General features: G+C 28.6%; 2 protein-coding genes across 2 annotated transcripts in view; both read right to left on the bottom strand.

The window, feature by feature from the left end:
* The window catches only part of LOC136077035 (uncharacterized), a 44,790-nt gene extending 33,347 nt beyond the window's left edge, over positions 1-11,443 (bottom strand). The window contains exons 1-2 of the mRNA XM_065791375.1: positions 11,295-11,443; positions 8,647-8,704 (exon numbers count right to left, since the gene is read on the bottom strand). Of these exons, the coding sequence (XP_065647447.1) occupies positions 8,647-8,704; positions 11,295-11,321 (85 nt within the window). The 5' untranslated portion in view covers positions 11,322-11,443. The remainder of the gene's footprint in view (positions 1-8,646; positions 8,705-11,294) is intronic.
* Positions 11,444-15,685: 4,242 nt separating this feature from the next.
* Positions 15,686-16,174, bottom strand: LOC136076137 (zinc finger MYM-type protein 1-like). Its single transcript, XM_065789606.1, has one exon. The coding sequence runs from the start codon at positions 16,172-16,174 to the stop codon at positions 15,686-15,688; it is 489 nt and encodes a 162-aa protein (XP_065645678.1).
* Positions 16,175-21,417: the final 5,243 nt, after the last annotated feature.

Consider the following 21,417-nt stretch of genomic DNA (forward strand, 5'->3'; position numbering starts at 1 on the left):
TCTTTAATTTATATGCAAAATCATCCCCCCACCACAACCAGTTTTCTTAATACGTTTCTTAGAAATAGGCAATTAGGATAAACGGCACGAACTTTTTTGGTTGCCTGATAAGTACAGTATTGCAGAAAAGTATTAAAATACTTGCATAAAAATCTTAAATTACCAGCATTCTATAATGGTACAAATTACAAATTTATTTATTTTCTTTGTTTATTTATGTTGTTTTCTGTAGTCTTTATTGCAATCATTTGTTATCTCAAAGGTATTGTGTTATACACTTTTGCGTTCGCCAGAAAAAGTGTATAACACAAAAGCTATGCAAAAATGTAATTAAATATTTGACAATTAACACGATAACAAAAAAGCAAAACACAAATACACCTTTTTAACTTTGAAGTTTCAGTTGTAGTATTACACACTTGCTCAAGTTTTCATGCTTTACATTGTATATCTAGTAACAACATTTAAAAAAAATCCTGTATCGTGAAATTAACAACAAAAAACTGGCATTAACGTTTTATTTTATATCTTATTATTTATTTTGTTTTTCATTATACTGTAGCAATAACTTCTAATATGGAAAAGGAAAATCTAATTATCCTAACATTTAAATAAAAATGTAGATTTAAGGAGATTTCGTTTCTAGACTCAATTTAGCGCAATCTACGCCATTGATATATGACATAAGTATAAACTTAAAAAGGTTTTAAAGTTTAGGGCTTACCAGAAAGTTGCAAAACTCAAACATAAAAAAAATCCTGGATTTATTCTTGCTGTTACTTTTAACATGGATGCATAAACATTATCAGTTTCATAAAGCATAATATTGTTTTTATATGTTTAAAAAACTTCAGTTTTTTGAAATTTTTTTGTAAAAATTCATACTATAAAATAAAGGGTTATCCTACGAGAGGAGGGAGTGACAATGCCGAACGGGCACGTAACCCCCTCCCCCACATTTTTTCTAAAGGATGTTGTTGATGACTGCCTACGAACCGTTAACCGCAAGTGCAAATTCAAGTAGCAGTGCAAGTCAAACCAAATTAAAATACAGCGGACGAGAATGGCTCAAAAGTAAAAAGTTAAGATGTCGGATGTATATTTTACATTTTTATTGCAAAAACTTTAAAAGCTTGTTACTTTTAATTCTTTTAAGATTAAACGATTCAAATACAGTTAAACTCTCACTTTTAACTCTCACCTGTTCATTTAAAGCTGATAGTTTTATCAGATATAAAAAGAAAAAAAAATCTTGCAATTTTCTACCTTTTTAAATGTAAACATTTTTAAATGCACGAATTTTTACACTATTTATCAACTTTATTTTTTTCATCTTGTTAAAAACAATGTCATTAATATTAAGAAAACAAAATTCAAATATTTTATTACAACATAATATTTGGTCACTTAAAAAGTTATTGCAAACTATCAAGGCCACTTTAAAAGAAAGCATACAAATTTTTGTTCAGGTTTATATATTTTATTTAATAAAGTGCTTTTAGAGGCAAAATCGATGTGAAAGATGTCAAGTGTTTCGCTTCGATTGTAATTCTAAATTTAATGTTAAACTACAAACGTATTTTTTTTCTAAAGAATCAAATAATACTATGCAACAATTGACTTTCGAATTTTTTTTTTTAATAGAGTATTTTGTTCAAGACTTGCTAAATTAGGAGTGTGACGTAAGCCAATTTGTTGGTTTGCATAAAATCGCTTTTTATTCATTAACTATTACCGATTGCACGGTTAATTTAGTTCTACTAGAAGTTTCTCTATTGTTAAAAGAAATTTTTTTATCCTTTTTAATATAAAGTAGATTTAAATCCTGAAAAAAAATTTAAATTATCTCATTTAGGACGTTGTTACCATCTATGAGTCATGCACTTGTTATTTACGCTTCTTACGTGCAAAGGAAGACAACTCTTTGCATGTTAATTCGAATTTCATTTTATTTGTTAACAAAATTGAGTTTTGGTATAAAACCTAATTGAATTCGAGATGTCTCTTTTATTATCAATCATTTAGAAACTTTGAAAAGCTAAGAAACCTTGTCTTACATATAACGTTTTGTAGTAAGTGTAAGCAGTTGAATAGTTAGTGTAAGCAGTTAAATTCAAGTTTAACTTGTGATGATTAATGTCAGTTCATCAACACTAAAAATATTACTGTCAACTGAAACAGTTGACACTAATGTTTTTGGTGTTGATGAACTGTGCAATAGGTGATCGATGCTGAATGTGATACTAGTTCAAGTGTTGGATCTTTAAATGTTTTTATTGTTAAATATTGGATTTATGGAAAAGGTAATAACCCTGTTTTTTTCGAAAGCACTGACTGAGTGTGTTCTGGTATAATCATTTACAACTTTAAATAAATCGTGTAAAACTTTAAACAAACTTTAAACGGAAAATTAGCTAAATCAATATTTTTTCATTTTTAGTGTTCCACAAAGCTCTATTCTAGGTTCTTTTATGTTTTTAATTTATATTAATGGTTTAAGTAAAGTAGCAGGAGTGTTATGTTTGCTGATGATACGAATTTATTTTTATCAAACAGAAATATAGTAATGAGCTTTTTGCTGATATGAATAAAGAATTTAAATGCGTATCTGAGTGGTTAAAATGTTACAAACTCACCTTAAACTTTGATAATACAAAATAAATTTTGTTTCAACCTATATCAAAAAATATTTTTTACCGACAACCAAGCCAAAACTTCTTCTTGATGAATTTGAAATAAAAAAGGAAACTTTTACTAGTTTAATTGGCATTTATCTTGATGAGAATGTTACATGGAAACTGCATATTGACTACATCTGCACTAAAGTCTCTAAAAATATTAGAGCCCTCTATTAGCCAAGAAATTATTTAAACAAAACCATTTTAATCCAACTCTATTACTCATTTATACATAGTTATATAAGCTATGCAAATATTGCTTGGGGAAGTACGAGCAAAAGTAAGTTGCGAACTCTTTATAAAAGTCAGAAACACAAAATACGCTTAGCTTGTTTTGAAAATCAATTTTCGCATTCAAAGTTTTTATTTAGAAATAATAAAGTACTAAATATTTATGAAGTGAATGTATATAAAATATTATGTTTTATGTTTCAATGTAAAATCAATCATTTTTAAAGAATTTATTACCTTGAAAACAAAAAATAAATATACACTACGAAATGATAGCTTACTTATGAACCCTTTTGTCAAACAAAATTCCATCAGTTCTGTATAGCTTATCGTGCACCTAATCTCTGGAACAAAATCGTTTTACCTAATTTTGATTTATCGATTACCTTCCCAGTCTTTAAAAAGAAATTAAAAGAACTCATTCTTTTTAATGACAGTATTTTGAGGTACTTTTAAAAATAAGAAATTTATATAAACACCCTCTTTTGTTTTTGTATTTTGTCATTTTTATTTGTTTATATTTATTAACGGCTTAAATTATATTTTGTTATAGCGTTTTATGGTGCTAGCGACAAGATCATTAGTTCTTCTATCAGATACCAAGTTTTTATTTAAACTTGTCTATTTTTTTTTTTTTTTTTTTTTTTGTTAATTTTATTTTAATTCTTATTGTTATGGTGGTTATATTATCTATTATAATTTATAAAAGTTCCAATATTTGTAAATGTAAAACTTTGTATAAAAAAAAAAAAAGTTTGTATATACAAAAAGTATTTGGCAATTTCACGTTTAAGTGACTTTTCGATAAAAATAAAAAAACAAATTCAAACAAAAACCAAGTAATTTTTAGGTTGCCATATGTTTAAAAATTTTAAATTTTATTAATAATGTTATTTGTGTTTTTTTATTTGTTTTTAATTTCAAATTTAAGTCCTGGGTCATACTTTCTATATAAATGGTAGCTAATTTTGATAAAAGCGTAGAAATGTCCCCGTAAGTAACGATAACTAATTTGATTTAAGATATATAAATAAATAGCTAAAACAATCTTTTGAATAATTTTACGCAGAATAATAACTACTTAATTTAATTTAAGAAGTCAGTTTTTGTAGGTTAAATATTTGGCTTGAAATATTCAACTGAAACAGGTTTAATGCAATGTTTTTTTGCGTCCCGTAAGTAAACAGCATATAATCAACTTCAATTGCTAAACTTATAATAATTGAACGAAATTTCAATATACAGGAAAACAAGTAAATGAGTTTAGGATGATTCATAAATATATAAACATCTAGTCTGTTAAAATAAAAAATATATACCTAAAAAATGTGACAATACAAAAATCAAAATATCCCGTAAGTAACGGTGAAATTGCCCATGTTTGTATGTGCGTATATATATATATATATATATATATATATATATATATATATATATATATATATATATATGTATATGCATATATATATATATATATATATATATATATATATATATATATATATATATATTTATATGTATGTGTGTAAGTGTGTGTTTCTATATTTATTTGTATCTACATGTGTATACACATAAATAAAAATAAATAAATAAAATTATCAGACCGAAACACATTGGTCAAAACAGCAATTTTTTAGTATCTACGTCTTTATTGCTTGTCATGAATTTGAGACGATTTAAAAAAAGAAAAAAAAGTGTTCATCTATCCAAACTGAAGAACGAACTCTTATATGATTTAAAAGGAGAAAAAGAGTATTAATTTTTTTTAAAAAGAAAGACTTGGATGTTTATCAGCTAAAAATAACTGAGAATTTGAACAAACTTATATCCGGATATAAAAACTCGAAATAAAATTACACACAATACTTGAAAAAGGCAATAGAAAGTTAATTAAATGGATCCTCCTAACGAAATAAGCAGTTACCGGTTAAACAATTTCGTTAATAACAATGATAAATTTTATTTTAGTCAAGTACTATATATATATAGTAAATTTCTACAGGTAAAGACACTCAATTTCTGCAGCTAAACATTTTATAAATGCAACAAATTTTATAGGTCGAAAGAATCAGTAACCACCACTAATAAGTTATAAAGATAAAAATATAAACACTATATTATTGAAATATATTAAATAAAAACTAACGAAAAAAAGAAAAACTTATAATTCATAATATAATTTTAATACGTTTTTCCTTGTATGTTTAACATCTCAATATATTCCAACGTCATTTGATTGCAAAATATGACTTGAATGAGCTGATAGGCAGAGTCGGAAGTTGTTTCCTATACATATTTCAAATCATTTCGATGATACTTCGATACTTCTAATAGATGAGCGTATTCCCGTTAATCGCTTTAACTGCTGAGATAAATATCCTTTTCAAATACAAATAAATTGCAACTAATTTAGTGTTTGAAAAAAATTCCAACCATCCCGAATCTGGTCTTGTTTAAATATATCTTATGATCGCACTTTGCACTTTTTCGGCATCAAAATGAAGTTTTTCATTGGTCGAGGTAAAAATACACTCATTGCATTTTCAAATAGATGAATATTTTATATGATCAATTTTGGCTTTATTAAATTGTTTTTGTAAGTGTTGAAATAACTGTCAATTATATTTGGAGTGCAACATGACGCTCTGTTTGATGCAATCTTATCTGCTTTGCGTAATGCTACATCATAATTTTATCTCTCTTTAAAATTATATCTACCATTTTTATATAAATGCTCCAGTGACGGATCCAGCAATTTTAATTGGGAGGGGGGGGGGTAGTAATAAAATAATAAAAGTAATAATAATAAACAAATTAATACTATGTTATTTTTAAAAACTATAAATGGTTTTTAAACTTCGTTATTGCAATAAAAGTGTAAAATATACATTCGACATCTATCCTTTTCACATTTGAGCCATCTCGTCTGCTGTATTTTCTTGAATCTTGAAGTTTCTTGAAAATTGATCTTGAAGTTTTATCACTTCTGGCATTTTCTTGATTAGATTTGCACAGCAAGTTGAATTTGCTCTAGCGATTAACGATTAGTAGGCACTCATCAACAACATCAAAATCAGGTTTCCATAACTTAAAAAGTTTTTCAATTCTTTAGAGCTCCACAAGTTTGAATCTTTTGAGCGCCTCTGTTAATATTTAAAGGTATTTAAATATTTTTCTCAAAATATTTATGCTGGTGTCTAGGACATAGATATATTAGTTATTTGATACGGCATATACATGCCTGACCTGACAATTTTGAAATTTTTTTTGAAGAAGAACTTCTGTTGAAATAATGGCAAAAACATAAAATGTAAATTTGTAAATATTTAAATTTATAACAACTTAAATGCAAAATATTATATTAGCTTATATATTTTACATGATTAAGTTACTAAGCAAAAGACTTAAGTCTATTAACAATTTATTACTACCACGCAAATAAAGAAACATGAAAATCCAATGATAAACTGTTATTTTATAGTAAAGTTTAAATTGATAAATAAAATATATCATCTAAATGTTAACAACATATTTCCGTTAAATCGACTTGATTTCCCAAAAGATGGTATTTTTACAAGACAGTAACCATATTTATACATCTTTATCTATGCATATATACCCAGCCGGCACAACTGAGAAAAAAATTTACGCTTGGTTTTTGTTGCGTTTTAAAACATAAAGAATAAAAGGTGCCAATAATGGTTTTCATTCTGTGAAATTAACTATTACTATTTACCATAAACTCCAGTTAAAATATTAATGGTTTCACCGTTACGGAAACGTAGTATATAATATATTATATATTATAATAAAATTCCGTGTGAATGTGAAACCACTGGTAAAAGCATGCGACATTTAGATTGATTGTAACTCGTTCGCTACCGAGCTATTTTAAACTTGGTTTTGTTTCTTTGCCGAGCCATAATGTCTGCAATGATTAATTTTTGTCGAGGCTGTTTTTCGCGGTTTCATTTTCATTGCCAACGATATCAACATTTCAATAAATAAAATATTTTTAATCTAAAATAATTCTATAATATTTTTTATTCTGAATATAATTGACAAAATATAAGCACTACGAGTATAATCGTACTTTGGCAATGGAGAAGAAATTTTTTTCTCCAGTTCCAAAGTACGAGTTTACTCGTAACACCGTAATGAGTATAACTCGTTGCAGTGACAAATAATGCAGCTCACTTGATGCATTAGGCATCCGTAATGAGTATAACTCATTGCGGTGACTGTAATGTAGCTTATTTGATGCATTATTATTATAAATATTGTTTCAATATTTTTGAACATGCACATGCACATTGGCAGTTATCATGAATAAAAAAAGTAATTTATATTTTGTTTTTTTAACTCTAATTTGTTGTGTTTTTTAGACAAGAAGCTAAAATATATTTGATAACTACATTATACTGCATATTATTAAAAATGTAAAAAAAATTTGAAGTACGCAATAAAATGTTTTTTAATATATTAAAAAATATTTTATTGTGCACTTCGAACTTTTTACACAGTATGCTAATTAATGTGTTTTATAGATAAGTAGTTTCCTTTTTATAAATAGATAATTTATAAATTTATCTATCTCATATTAGCTCAACACAGATGTTCCATAATTGAATCAGCACATATGATTATGGAATATTGTGAGGATAATGAAGATTACAATCAATGTATGTCAGGAGTAGATAGGGCGGAACAAATGGTATCATATTATGATTGCCTAAGAAAGACAATTAGATGGTATAAAAAAGTAGCACTTCATCTCTCTGATACTTTTTTGTTTAATGCTTACTGTCTAAACAGCAAATATGGACTAGATAAAACATTTTCCCTGCTTAAGTTTAGAGAATTAATTGTTATGGATTTATTGGGTGAACGTTTGAATGAAATTGTGCCTCGAATCACCAATAATAGCTTCCACTACTTGTCTTCAATACCATCAAATGAAAAGAAAAAATTCCTAACAAAGCCATGTCGAGTCTGCTCTAAAATAAAACGTAAAGAAACACGATATGAATGTGCTGTTTGTGAAAATAGACCTCCGTTATGCATTGGCGAATGTTTCAGAATTTATCATTCAAAAGAATAGCTTTACACTTTAGTTTTCATGAAATAAAATTAAAGTATTACCAATATTTTACTTTTATCTGTTTTTATCCGCATTTAAATTAGCTTCCTTGGATTTTTAAAATAAAAACTTGAATGTAATATTTTCTGAAATCAAATGTGAAGCTAAAAAAAAAAAAAATGTGAATAGACATAGCCAGTCATGCACAAATATTATTTGAAATAAGTTAGTATAACTACGAGTTTACTCGTAGTTGGCAAACTCATGACGCCGGCTTACTACGAGTATTCTCATAGTTGGCAAATATCAAAGTCCCGTTAACTACGAGTATACTCGTAGTTGGCAAATAAATGACCCCAACTTACTACGAGTATACTCGTAGTTGGCAGCGGAAGTGTTAAAACCTTAAAAATCACGTGTTTAACTCGAATAAAACTGCCTGCAAAATTCACGTGTTTTTGATTTATGCCTTGGTCGTGAAAAGCACGTGTCTTTACAAATTTTAATTCCGAAAAAAAAACTAGAAGTCCCTGTTAGGTATTTACTTAGATTTATAATAAAAATAAAAAGTATAAAAATAAAGTTTTGGTTAAACTCAGTATGTTAGCCCACTCCACAATTCAACAATAACTTTTTACAAAGAAAAATGAAAACTACCTTCACATTGATCAGCATAACAAAAAGTGTAAATAAGGCAAACCATTAACAAATGAATCTAAACAAAAAATAAAGTATTAAATACAATAAATTGCTATTTGAAACTTTGTATTAAAAAAAGAAAAAAAAAAAAAATTTAGTCAGCATTTTCAACGTTAAGTTTAATTGCTACAAAATCACGTTACAATTAAATTTAATGTTAAAAATGTATTTTGAAACAACCAAGTAATCTAAAATAAAAATATAAGACAAAATCATTTAAGATTTGGCACTTTCTGTTCAGGTGGCCGGGTCTGTAGTTAAGGCCACTTTAAAATAATCCACACCGCACAACTTGTCTCAATTTATTTTGACACTTATTGGATGAGGAGGTTAGATGACGAACGATTTTAAAACTGTGACATTTGTAAAACTGTCATTTATAAAGCACTTGTGTTTTGTCAGGATGTTTGTTTTATCATAATCATTTATGAACCATTATGATAAAAAAATATATATACTGACAAAATATTACTGCTCCATGACTGACAGTTTTGCAAATCTCAGGGTTTAAACCCATTTTCAATTTTTTACGTTAAGCTGCTACATGAGAACCCATCATGCCCACCCATCATGCCCATTCACCATCTTCCCCTAAATCCTGCAATTAACGTTTATATCAAATAATTTATATTAGCAGCTAATAAGTTGTTTAAAAAACATTAAATCTGACCAATTAACTGAAATTTATAAAAGTTTATCAACCTGTTTACAAAATACCGCAATAATCAATTTTTCAAGCATTTTTATTTCACTTTTTGAGATGTGTTTAAATAGAGGCGTCATAGCTTAGGATGGGCTTTAAAAATTCTATATTGAAAGCCTAATTTGAATTTATGAAACTTTAAGTTTATAATTTGACGTATCTTTAAATAGAGAGGCTGGCTACAAATATTTACAAATTCAATATTTTCAAGTATTTCAAAAGATTAATATTAATTATTGTATTTTATGTATTCCAACTGACCAAGTTGTGCTTCATAGATTTTGCTAGCAAAAAGGTCAATAATTCCGTAAGCCTAATTTTCTTGCAAAAGACTCCTTAACAGTAGCTTTAATAGAAAGTCGTTTTTGACACATTGCGAACCGTAAAACATTTTTTTTTTATTGCAAGCAAGCGAAAAAGCGTTTTAATGGTACAGCGGTTACTGGAAATGTACAAAACAGTTTAGGCACATCAAAAAAGTTTGGAAAAAGAAATCCAAATTCAACTCACGGAGTTTGTTTAATCTTGCGACAATTGTGTTTTTTTAAGATATTCAGCGTGAATTGCCTCCAAATATTATACAAACTTTTAAATAAAATTGAGTATAAAAACAACACTAAACTTAACAAAATTAAGTGAAGCTTTTTCACTCTACTTTTTAACTAATGTTATGAGTTTCCATACAATATTTTCTAAAGTTACTAGGCCGCCTCAAAACTTAAATTCATCATTTTCATGACACAGTCTAAATAAACATAAAAAACATAATGCTTAAAGAAATTTTCTGTACTGATTTTGTTCAATCTAATGCTTGGTGTCCAAATTACAAATGTTTCTTTTGTGTCTTTTCTCCGGGAACATGCTAAAGTCATTGGAGACCATTCCAAGGTTTTCAGCAACAATTTAGCGTTCATTTAAAATAGAACAACGCTAAAGCAATAATGTTAAAAAACAAACCCAAAACTAATTGCTTAAATAGATAAATATAATGTTTTATAGTTCAAAGTCCCAGACCCTTAAGCTAACCTGGGCCCCAGGGCAATGTACACCCTGAATCCCCTCTCTACAGCCATATCCATAATCTATTACTTATGCACAAAAAAAAAAAATTAAACCTACCCAGTGGGCACACGACATTGGAATAACGTGGAGATAACGTTGATTGACATTGATCGACGTTGATCGACGTTATTTCAACGTTATTCCAACGTCCTATGCCCACTGGGTACATTAGCAAAGTTTTTCATTTTTAGTTTGATAAATATTTTATATTTAAGTCCCTAAAGACGTGACGCAAATTACGCTTTTAGGGATGTAGATTACACAATACACAGATGCTTATTACGATGTTTGTAATTCAGCGTTTAAAGCGTTTTTTTTAATCTATTTTTTGGATTTCACCTGTCCCCATTTTCTATAATGTATGAAAATGTACATAATTGATTGATAGGTTTGGGTTGAGGAATGGTTAAATTTAGGATTAGGGTTTGCTCCCCTATGCCCAACAGTATCAATTTTTAAAAATCTCAACTTCCTCATAATATCCTAAATAGCGAAAATCCCGTTCTTAGCAACTTACAATCGTTTTATAAAATATTAAGAATCTTTCCAACGTAAGTAATTTTTAAGTTAGTTACTTGTTTAATTCCGTAAATTTCAGTTTGTTTATACATTATCAGTTAATTTTTTGCTGTTTATCATAAGTCTATATTATAAAACTTTACAAAATAAAAGCAGCTTTAAAATATATGTTTTAGAACAAAATCGACTTAATGTTACAAGAAAATGATTAACTAATGGAAACCAAGCTTTGACATTCAAGTACGTAAATTTCAAATAGTTCTGAGTCAACAAAGCTCAGAAAAAAGTCTCTACAAAAATACCTTTTAAACAACTTTTTTACCTTTTTAAAATATTTTCTCCAGTTCATTTTATACAACCCATTTTGTCTTCGTTAACAAAACTTTATTAGTATATTTTCTTGAAAATTAGAATTTTTTAATTGATTAAAAATCTTTGAGGTAGCTTAACTAAGCTAACAACAATGCAACTAAAAAACCATTCATCAAATTATTGTGGTTATTAATCCATAAAAAAAAACTATAAACAAAAAGTTTAAAAAAACCATATCTATGAGAATTTTAATGAAAGCATGACAATTGTTATTTAATTTTTTTTTATTGTTTTTAAATAAAAGATATTATTATCAAAATAAAAATTAACAATAGTTATAAGTAACCATTTAATAGGTTTATTATAATATTTTTAATATTTGTTATATTATTATTATATTTAGTAGAACTTTATAGAATACACTTAAAAGAGGGGGAATAATTATCCTTCATCTTTTTTAGATGAACCAAAGTATTGTTTTTAGTTGCTATTGACCTTACGCGGGCAAATTGTTCCTGTAAAATAACAGCACTGATAAAGAAATAGTGGTTTGGGGACAAAAAAAGCAAGATGGATTTAAACAACATAGCTTGTTAATGTTTTGTTGACTACAAAAAGTTACACTGGCTAAAGTTTGTTAAATCAAACATCATGTTTTAAAATTCATATTTTGAGATAACTATTATACATTAAACTAAGAAAATTAAAATGTTAATGATAAAAATATTTAAGTACTTTCATCAAATAAAATAAAGAAAAAAGTATGTACGTTGCATAAGCATAAAAGCTGAGTAATGCTAAATAGATCGCTTTATAATAAAGAATTATCCCCCGCTTTAAAACATTACAATTATTATATTACATTACAATTGTCATATTGATATATTAATGTTATTTAACTTTTTGTAACAATAGTTCATGACTAAAATAGCATTATTCCTTTTTTATTTGAACAATAACTTTATTATTTAAACAAATTGAGTTTCAACGAAAAATTTAAAGAGTTGAAATACCGTTTTTATTTAATTAAAATGGCATAAAGTTTGTCCATAAGTTACGTCACGCAACTTTGGACTGTTTTTGACCACTTCCCCTTTCGTCAAAAGGCCAATAACTCGTTAGTAATTGTACGTAATTTGTAGACGACTCCATATAGCGAGAGCTTTGTTAAAGGATAAACTCAGCCATGTATATAAGTTGACTGATTTTTTTAGGTATATACAGAGAAGTGGACATAAGACTGACTAGATTATACACATACATTAGATTTTTATCTTTTGTGTACATTGCTTTTGTATCTGAGCATTTACCATTTTGATGTTATGATTAAAAGCTATATTTACTATTGTGAGTTTTATAAAAAAAGTTGTTTAGTTTTAACTTTAATTTGCTAAAGTTTATTATCAAATTAAAAACCGGATTTATGAAAGATTTAAAATCAACTGTGCAACTAGCATAAATTTATACACCATCTTTCTTATGAAAATTGGAGGAAACTCATAAGATAAATGTTGTAATAATAATACTAATAATAAATAATAAAATAACGATTGCGCCGGTTTTGTTAAAAACCGTCCAAGTTTTAAACTTAGTAATAAAAATGATATCCAGCTAACAGCATTATTATGATTTCATATTCAAAACTTTATTAGATTAATACTAGTTAAAACTCTAATTTAGAGTTCATAGAACGTAATACAAAGTTAGTTAAAGTTTCGTTCTTCACTTTTGCTTTAATTTTCAGTTTCAAGATTAGAATATTATACATCATAATGGTTACTTTCAATATTAGTTTTATTTTTTATTATTAGTATTGTTATCATAATTTTTTAATAATATATATATTTTAGATATATATTATCATATATCTTTTGAGTTTCCTACAATTTTCATAAAAAAGATTGAGTATAAATTTGTGCTAGTGCACAGTTGATTTTAAATCTTTCATAAACCCGCTTTTTAATTTATATCATAGTAGGCATATTTAGTATATCTACAGAGCCGACAACACTGGGGGGACCAGGGGGAATCATAATAATGCTGTTTGCTAGAAATTTTTTTTTTTTTTTTTTATAATTTCTAGATATGGAGTATTTTTTTTGAAATTGACGATTTCACTTTGAAACCTGCGTCGCACAGTGACTCACTACGTTCAAAAAACGGCAAAAATTAAATAAAATTTGACATAAATAGTAAATAAATAATGTTATATATCAAAATAATAATTTTTGGGTCAAAGATTTCAAATTTGTTGATTAATTTTTTTTTACGAGCAGCTTCAACGCGTAAAATGCGCGTATGCGCGCGTTAAAGGTGACTATACACGTACAAAAAAAATTTTTCTTTAAGTTTTAGAATCTTCAAGACAAACACATTATCTTGATATATTACTCTACTTAATATTTTAAAAAAAAGTTTTTAAATGATGTTGATACATGGAGAAAAAAAACTATATTTTGTTACATTTATTTTATTATTTACATTACAACTAATTTAATAACTTCGTCTGGTAACGGTTTTCCTCGATAGCTCTTATGTTTTCTAAAAGATATGCTTGATACTTTTGGACCTAATCTTACTAGAAGGTAGTGCATCTGATGCATCATTGTGTTTAACCTTGATATTTTTGCCGTGGGCTTAAGTCTAGAATTTCTTATCTGTTTATTTAAACTCTTTAAATGCATCTTCCGAATATACCCCGATTGGCAAAGATAATTTATGTGATATTGAAGAACTATGCACTAGCAGTATATGTACAGTAGGAGGCATAAGATACCAGTCGTACAAACTCACTATACGTTTAGCTGTTACAGTGCAGTATAAATCTAATTCATTGATATTAATAGGATATCCACAAGATATGGTTATGAGAATATTATGCAATCTTTCAATTATATCACAACCAACTTCAGTAATTTCAGAAAAAACTTCACTATTTTTAAATGCTCTTCTGGCAGTATTGCCGTCATTGGTATTTCCAGACCCAGTTTTAGGTATGTCAACATATAGGATTAACCGTTCTCTGAAGAGTACCTAAATCTCTTTTTTTTTAAGTCTACAGATAATTTTTCCTCAATTGTTTTTGGCTCATACTTTTTAATTTCAATTTTATAACTCAAATGAAGAATAAATTCCAAGCATTTTATCCAGCAATGCAAAGCTGAAAATCCGAGTCCCAAAGCTGACTCATTATCAGTTTTTACTTTTAATAAATCAATACTGTTCATTTTGTTGGGTTTAGCATTGCACACATTGCAGGATTGAGTGGATTTTGTCTCTGTAAGTGCGTTAACTACTTTATTATCAAGCATTGTAAGATCAACTCTATAGCTGATATTAAAGGTCACCTTTCTTCCTGCAATATCAAAAACTTTGCAAAAAGTCTTTAAGGTATTTATTTGATTTTTTAGACCTGATTCTTCTTCTCTGGATAAAATTGAAAGGGGATTCAGGGTGTACGTTGCCCTGAGGCCCGGGTTAGCTTAAGGGTCTGGGACTTTGAACTATAAAACATTATATTTATCTATTTAAGCAATTAGTTTTGGGTTTGTTTTTTAACATTATTGCTTTAGCGTTGTTCAATTTTAAATGAATGCTAAATAAAATCTTTCATATATAAATTTCCAAATATTTCGTTACCTTCACCACAATTAGGCATATCAATCATTTCAGTTAATCTACTCACAGTGTGAGTAGAATAACTGAAATGAGTAGAATAAATGAAATTTAACATGCTTTAAAGAGTATTTACACTAAGAATATACACTTTGCAAAAATTTCAGAAAAGTGTATATTCTCAGGATAGCATTTCAATTTTTCCTCGAAAATATTGTGCAAGGTAGGATAAATATGTACATTGTGTACAAGAGCTGAGTTTTTGATCTTTTGATATTGTTTATCGCTGAGATCAACGTTCATTTTTAACGCAAGAGCTTCCTCTACACTCATATTAATGGGAAGGGTTTTATCCAAAGTTTCATCAACTTTTTCTATCTCTAAAACATTAGAAATATTGTTTTTTAAAATAGAGGCTTTTTTTTTTTTTTTCTCCAGTAACATTTTCACTTTTTGAAGAAGCTGAAAAATAGAGCTTCATGATGTTCAGTGGCTAGTTCTTTTATTTTTTTTTCTTTTGCTTTGCTCTCCAAGAACACTCCATTGTATATGGGGCCTTCCTGAACCAAAATGGCTATTTTTATTGTTCATAAGATTTCTTTGAAGCCAATGATTTTCTTTTTGTATAAATGTATCATAATTTCGTCCGCATTGTTTTAGTTTTTTCTTCACCTTTGAAATAAATATAACTAAAGCAACCTTTACTTTATTTAAGTTTTCTTTGCGAATTTCTTCCGTATTCAGTATTAAATTCTTTCATAATTTGTCATTAAGGTTGCACAAACTTTAGTTCAATGCCACTTTTCTGGCTTTTCTTGAGGCAAATTCACTAATGAGATCATCAAAATCAATGTTGTTTGCCACTTCATTTTCAATTGAAATCATAGCCAAACTAGACAAACGTTCTTGGCCAATTGTTGACCTCATATAGTGTTTTATGGGCTTAAGTTTACTGAAACTTCTCTCACACGTAGCAACTGTGACTGGTATGGTGAGGAAGATGCGAATAACAATTGTTGTGTTGGGATAAGCATCGGTCAAAGAATATTTATAAATGAGCTGCAAAATGTCGATCGGGCTAGATTTTTCAAAGTTGTCCATCATTGCGGCAGCTTGATATTTAAAGCTTGCCATTTCTGACTGGAAATTGGAAGAATCTAAATCTGCCTTGTCAATTTGAGGTAAATTTGCAGCTTTTTTCTTGAGCTCATCCACTGAACTTTTAGAGAGTGAATGCTCACTGAGGTAGCCAAAATCAGAGGATACTGCAGACATCAGCCTCAAACCGCCACTCTATTTGTGTAATAATGCTGTCAAACACAAGGTTGCACTGAGATCCGAATTCTGTTTCTGCTGTGAGAAGGTGAGAGTCATCTTCAGCTTCACAAAGTGCTATTCGCTTCACTTTGCGCTTCCTCTTAATTGGAAAGCCACCATCAATTCCGCTCTGGTTAGCTTTTTCTAATACTGATAATATTGTCCACCCCAACATCTCAAAAATTCTGAATGAAAGCCTTCAACCATTTCATTTTTTTTACGGCAATGTCAATTGAAATGGTTTTTGAGTGAAGCAGTTTGTTTTTCCGGTCAATTAGAGAAAGAATTTAACACCAGAAATCCAACAAACACAAAAAACTGAAATCAATATAAATGAGAAGTTCTTTTGCACTGCTAACTGTGACAGCATTTGTCATGGGATTGTGAAGCTTGAAAAAAATTTAAAGATGGCTTGAACCTTTCCAAAAAACGTAATCATAAGTGGGGAAACCTCAGCAGCATGAACACCAACAAGATTTACAGTGTGAGCTGCGCATGGAAAAAATCTTGCTGACTCATTAAGAGAATGGATGTGAGCTTTGACGCCATTGTATTTTCCAGACATATTGGCTCCATTGTCATAGCCTAGGCCCCGGCAATCGGAAATGCTTAGACCATCCTTCTCCAATTTTTCACTTATTTCTGTTGCAAGACCTTTTCCGGTTTTTTGGTGAGACTCAATGAGGTCCACAAAGCTTTCCTTAATTGTGCAGGTTTCATCACTGATGCGGACATACCTGATGATCTGAGTTATCTGCTCTTTGTGGGAGGTATCTGGAGTGCAGTCAAACAGAACAGAGTAGTATTTAGCTTCTTTGATGTTTGACAAAATTTCTTTCCTGACTTTCTGCCCAAGTAACTCAATCAGCTCATTTTGAATTCAAGGAGAAAAGTAGGATGTTGTGGTTTTTTTTGCTTTAACGGACGCAATGTGTTCAGCCACTAAAGGATAATAATGGCTAATCAACTCTATTAAGCTCAGAAAAATGCCACTGTTTTGTTGACCAATGTCTTCTGTTGTTCCCCGAAGGGCAAGATTGTTCTTGGCACAGAAAAAAAATTGCATCAACAACCACTTTTAAGATATCTCTCCGCTTTTACATCTCTCCACTAATAACTCTCTACAGATCAGAATTCAGGGTCTTTCCTTCCTTGAGGTTTTTTTCAAGAGTTTTCCGATCAGAATAGCATCTTTGGTGTTCATTGTTGTTTTCATGCTCAGGAATTCTTGGGTTTAGTTTTTTCCAGTCATAAAACCCTTTAGAAATTTCTAAGAAATTGTTGGTTTTTGTTGTTAAAAATAAAAAACAGCAAAAACAAAATAAAGAATCTTTTTTAATGCTGTACTGCAGCCAAGTGCGAACAGATTTTTTACCATTGGGATGAATTTTTTCATACCATTTTGAGCTGAAGTGTCGCATTCTGTTGTCAAAATCACACAGCGTGTTTGGGAAAAATTCTCTTCTGTCTTGCTCTGACCTATGCTCAATCAAAAAGCATCTTGTTTTGTCCGTTATTTTAGGCCATGTTTCTGGATCCCTATGTTGAAAATTTTCTTCCGAGGCCACTGGAATTTCTGAGATATCTGAATGAAGTTCATCCTCGTCCATTTCAGCTGGGCCTGAAAGCTAGGCATTTTCATCTTCCCTGGTTGGTTCCGAATCAGTTGTGCAAAAATCTTCCTGACTTTGGCTGATGAAAATCTCCTCTTCAATTAATTCCAAATGATGATCTGAACTCATTTAAAGTCAATTATAGGATCTGTTGAATTTTCATTAATTTCAATACAAATATCCTCTGAAATAATTTGTTTCTCCACTGAGTTTGTTACCAACCACTTTTTGAAACAGTTTTGTAGTTTCTCGTCGCTTTCTTGGCGCTGTTTTCTTTTCTTCTTAAATTCAGCACCAGATAACTTTTGGGTTCGACTCATAATAGAATTATAATGCTCAAAAGTTATCAAAGGTATATTAGTGATATAGGGCGCTTTTTTGTTCAGTATATGAGCCTTAATACTTAAGAGTTTGTGTCAAGAGGCGGAATTTTAATTAATTTTCTGTTCAACAGCAGCGACGCTGTGAAAATTAGTTTCATAAACTGATTATTGTTTTTTTAATTTATTAAAGTTTGCGCCCTCCCAATTTTGGCGCCTCAGGCCGCGGCCCGGCCGGCCCCGCCCTTGGTACGGCTCTGTACTTATCGAACAATAAATCGTTCTTTAAAATTGTCAATAAATATTTTAACAAACTTTTAAAAAATTTAAGTGTAAGTATCCCGTAATTTTCATTTGTTTTCATTATAACAAAATACTTTCAAAAATGGCGGAAAACAAGGTTTTTAAGTGTTTAACAACATTTGTATTTCTTTAATAACTTCCAATACCGCAGGAGACCGTAGTAATCCCTTTATATTTTTAAAGTAGAAACGTTAATTAACTAGGAAATATATGTATATTTTTGGAACTCGGTGGAACATTTTTTTTAACTGATATATAAACAAAAAAAAATACAATTACTTGCTGTCTTTTTTTAAAAAAAAGTCTTAAACTTAAACAAAAAAATCAGACTTTTTTTTTCTTTTTAGTTTATTTGAAATATATAGAGCCAAAAGATTATGTTCAAAATAAATATACACTTGTATTTAAATTAAAAGTACTCTATTTTAGTTAAATAAAAATCTCACATTTTTCAGATTTTTTTGAAAATAATAACAAATTTTTTCACTTCTTTTTACTATAAAATACAAAATAAAAGTTTTATCAAAAAATTATTTATACTTTTGAAATAAAGAATTATTGCAATGTAATATTATTTAAAAAAGGGCACTTAATTTACAGAAAAGTTGTGAGGGGTTTATTACTATTTTTTTGTTGTTTTGAGTCACTGTGCGTCGTCAGCCCTGATATATATAAATAAATAAATAAATAAATAAATATATATATATATATATATATATATATATATATATATATATATATATATATATATATATATATATATATATACATATATATGTATATATATATATTTTGATATATAGTTGTGTCTTATGTGAAGTATGTGGTGGCAAAGTCATCATACAAACATGGCTCTCTTTTGCATATTCAAGTGACTGTAGGGAAAGGTGGCTTTCATGATTATCCATAATCAATAAAACTTTGTGATCGGCTGTTGGGCGAGAAAACTTAACAAAATGTTTTAAAACATCTATAAATATTTCAGCATTCATCCCTCCAGATTAATTGGCTAATCCAATAAAACCTTCTGGTGCTCCTCTCATTAGTGAGTTTCTAAATAATTTTCTTGGAAAAACAATAACAGGGGGTGTTGCTACACCAGCTGCGGAGACAATGCAACACACTGTTACTAATTCACCTTTGAACTGATGTAAATTCATATGACATATCAGAACATAACTTTAGATAAGTGCTCAGTGTTTGTTCTTGTGCAACAGAGAAATTCATAGAATTTTGATAATTTGGTTGAAGATTAGCAGCTGGGTATTGACACCTTTTTTTTATACACCTACGAAGTGCAGACTTAGAAATGCCAGCTGAATATGCTGCTTCTCTTAGACTAATCCCATTTTCCACTTCGGCTACAACAACTTTCAAAATGTTTTCTGAAACATGTGGAGCTTCACTTTTTCTTTTATAAACTCTAGGCATGACCTGAAATATAAAAGAAATTAGGTTTAATAAAAAAATATTTATTTGTTATGGTATTAAGGTCACTGTCATTACTATATCTTATATCAGACTATTTCGAAATTATGATTTTATTTAAGATAAAAAAAACTTTTATGCATGCCATTTGCTTTCTAAATGCTTTCAAATTATTGATGTAAAAAAAATTCTCAATTTGCTCCAAACAAAAATGATGAATCAAATCAAATTTATCTTTAATAAAGATCTCTCTTTCCAAATTTTGTTTTAAATCAACTGTATAAGAACTAAAACTAAAATTAAAGATTTCAATTTAACGTCTCAATATTTTTATTTTGAAAACTATAAAAAATCGTAGCTAAAATGTTCCAGAAATTTCTGCAATAAATTAACGCAAAACTGTTAAAGAGAAGTGGGAACAGCAACTTTTTCTTTGCCCCGGTTCACCCCTATGTAGGGAATACGAAATAAGACTAAAATTACAGCCACACAGTTAAAGCTAAAATATAAATTTAATTATTAAATGTTAGATGATAAGTGCAACAGTCGAAAATAAATACATACATGAGTTACTAGCATGTCAGCAAAAGTACTTTTTTGTGTTATTTTCAAAAAAAGGGGTTTTCACCACGTGCAGGGAGGGGGGAAAATGTGTAATAAAAAGAGCACATGAAATCTATACGTTTACATTAAATAGCAGTAATTAGGCGCTGCTGCAAAATATAATTATAGGGATGTCCCACTTCTCCCGCGCCCCACTTCTCCCCACTCTCCCCTATATTTTCCCGTGTAATCTTTGTGTATATATATATATATATATATATATATATATATATATATATATATATATATATATATATATATATATATATATATATGTATGTGTATAAATTTAGTTCACAAATAAAACTTTCGTCTAATCCATAGTTATCTCTGATATTCTAATGTAGTGTGGGCTAATACATAAAAACCAAATTAATCGAACTAAAAAGCTTCCAAAATCATGCATGCTGAGCAATTCAATATCTAAGTTGAATGGATAATCCTGTCGGTGTGAAAAATGAGGGTCTTAAACTTAAAAAACTTCATTTTTATATGATTATTATTTTTACCTTTATTATTTGTTTTATACTAAATATAAACAACATGCTACCAATTTACTTTCCAGATATATTTTCGTCAACATTTATACCAAAGTTATAATTTGCGTTCAAATAGTTTCCATAACTACAATTTTAGTTAAAAATAAAGCCGAGAGAAATTTTAATAAAATTATAACAGAGTTTTTAATTATGTCTTTAACTTAAACAAGTTTAAAAAACTTAAATGGACTATTATTGTTTAAATGGCAAACAAGATTGCTTGTTATCTTGTCATCTCCATGTTACACTAATTAGTCCGCAAAAAGATTTTTTATTCTGGAGCTATACCAAAAATGCTGCAACTCTTCGGTTTTCTTCTTTTGGTACATTCTTTATATATATGTCTGGTTACAATGTCAAAACTTCTTGCTCAATTTTATTTCTTTTATAGCATC

Source organism: Hydra vulgaris, chromosome 02 (assembly GCF_038396675.1).
Source record: "Hydra vulgaris chromosome 02, alternate assembly HydraT2T_AEP".
NCBI lineage: Eukaryota > Metazoa > Cnidaria > Hydrozoa > Anthoathecata > Hydridae > Hydra > Hydra vulgaris.

Bases quoted from the DNA above. Each gene is read 5' to 3' on its own strand.
- LOC136076137 (XM_065789606.1), bottom strand. From the start codon at position 16,174: ATGTCTGCAGTATCCTCTGATTTTGGCTACCTCAGTGAGCATTCACTC.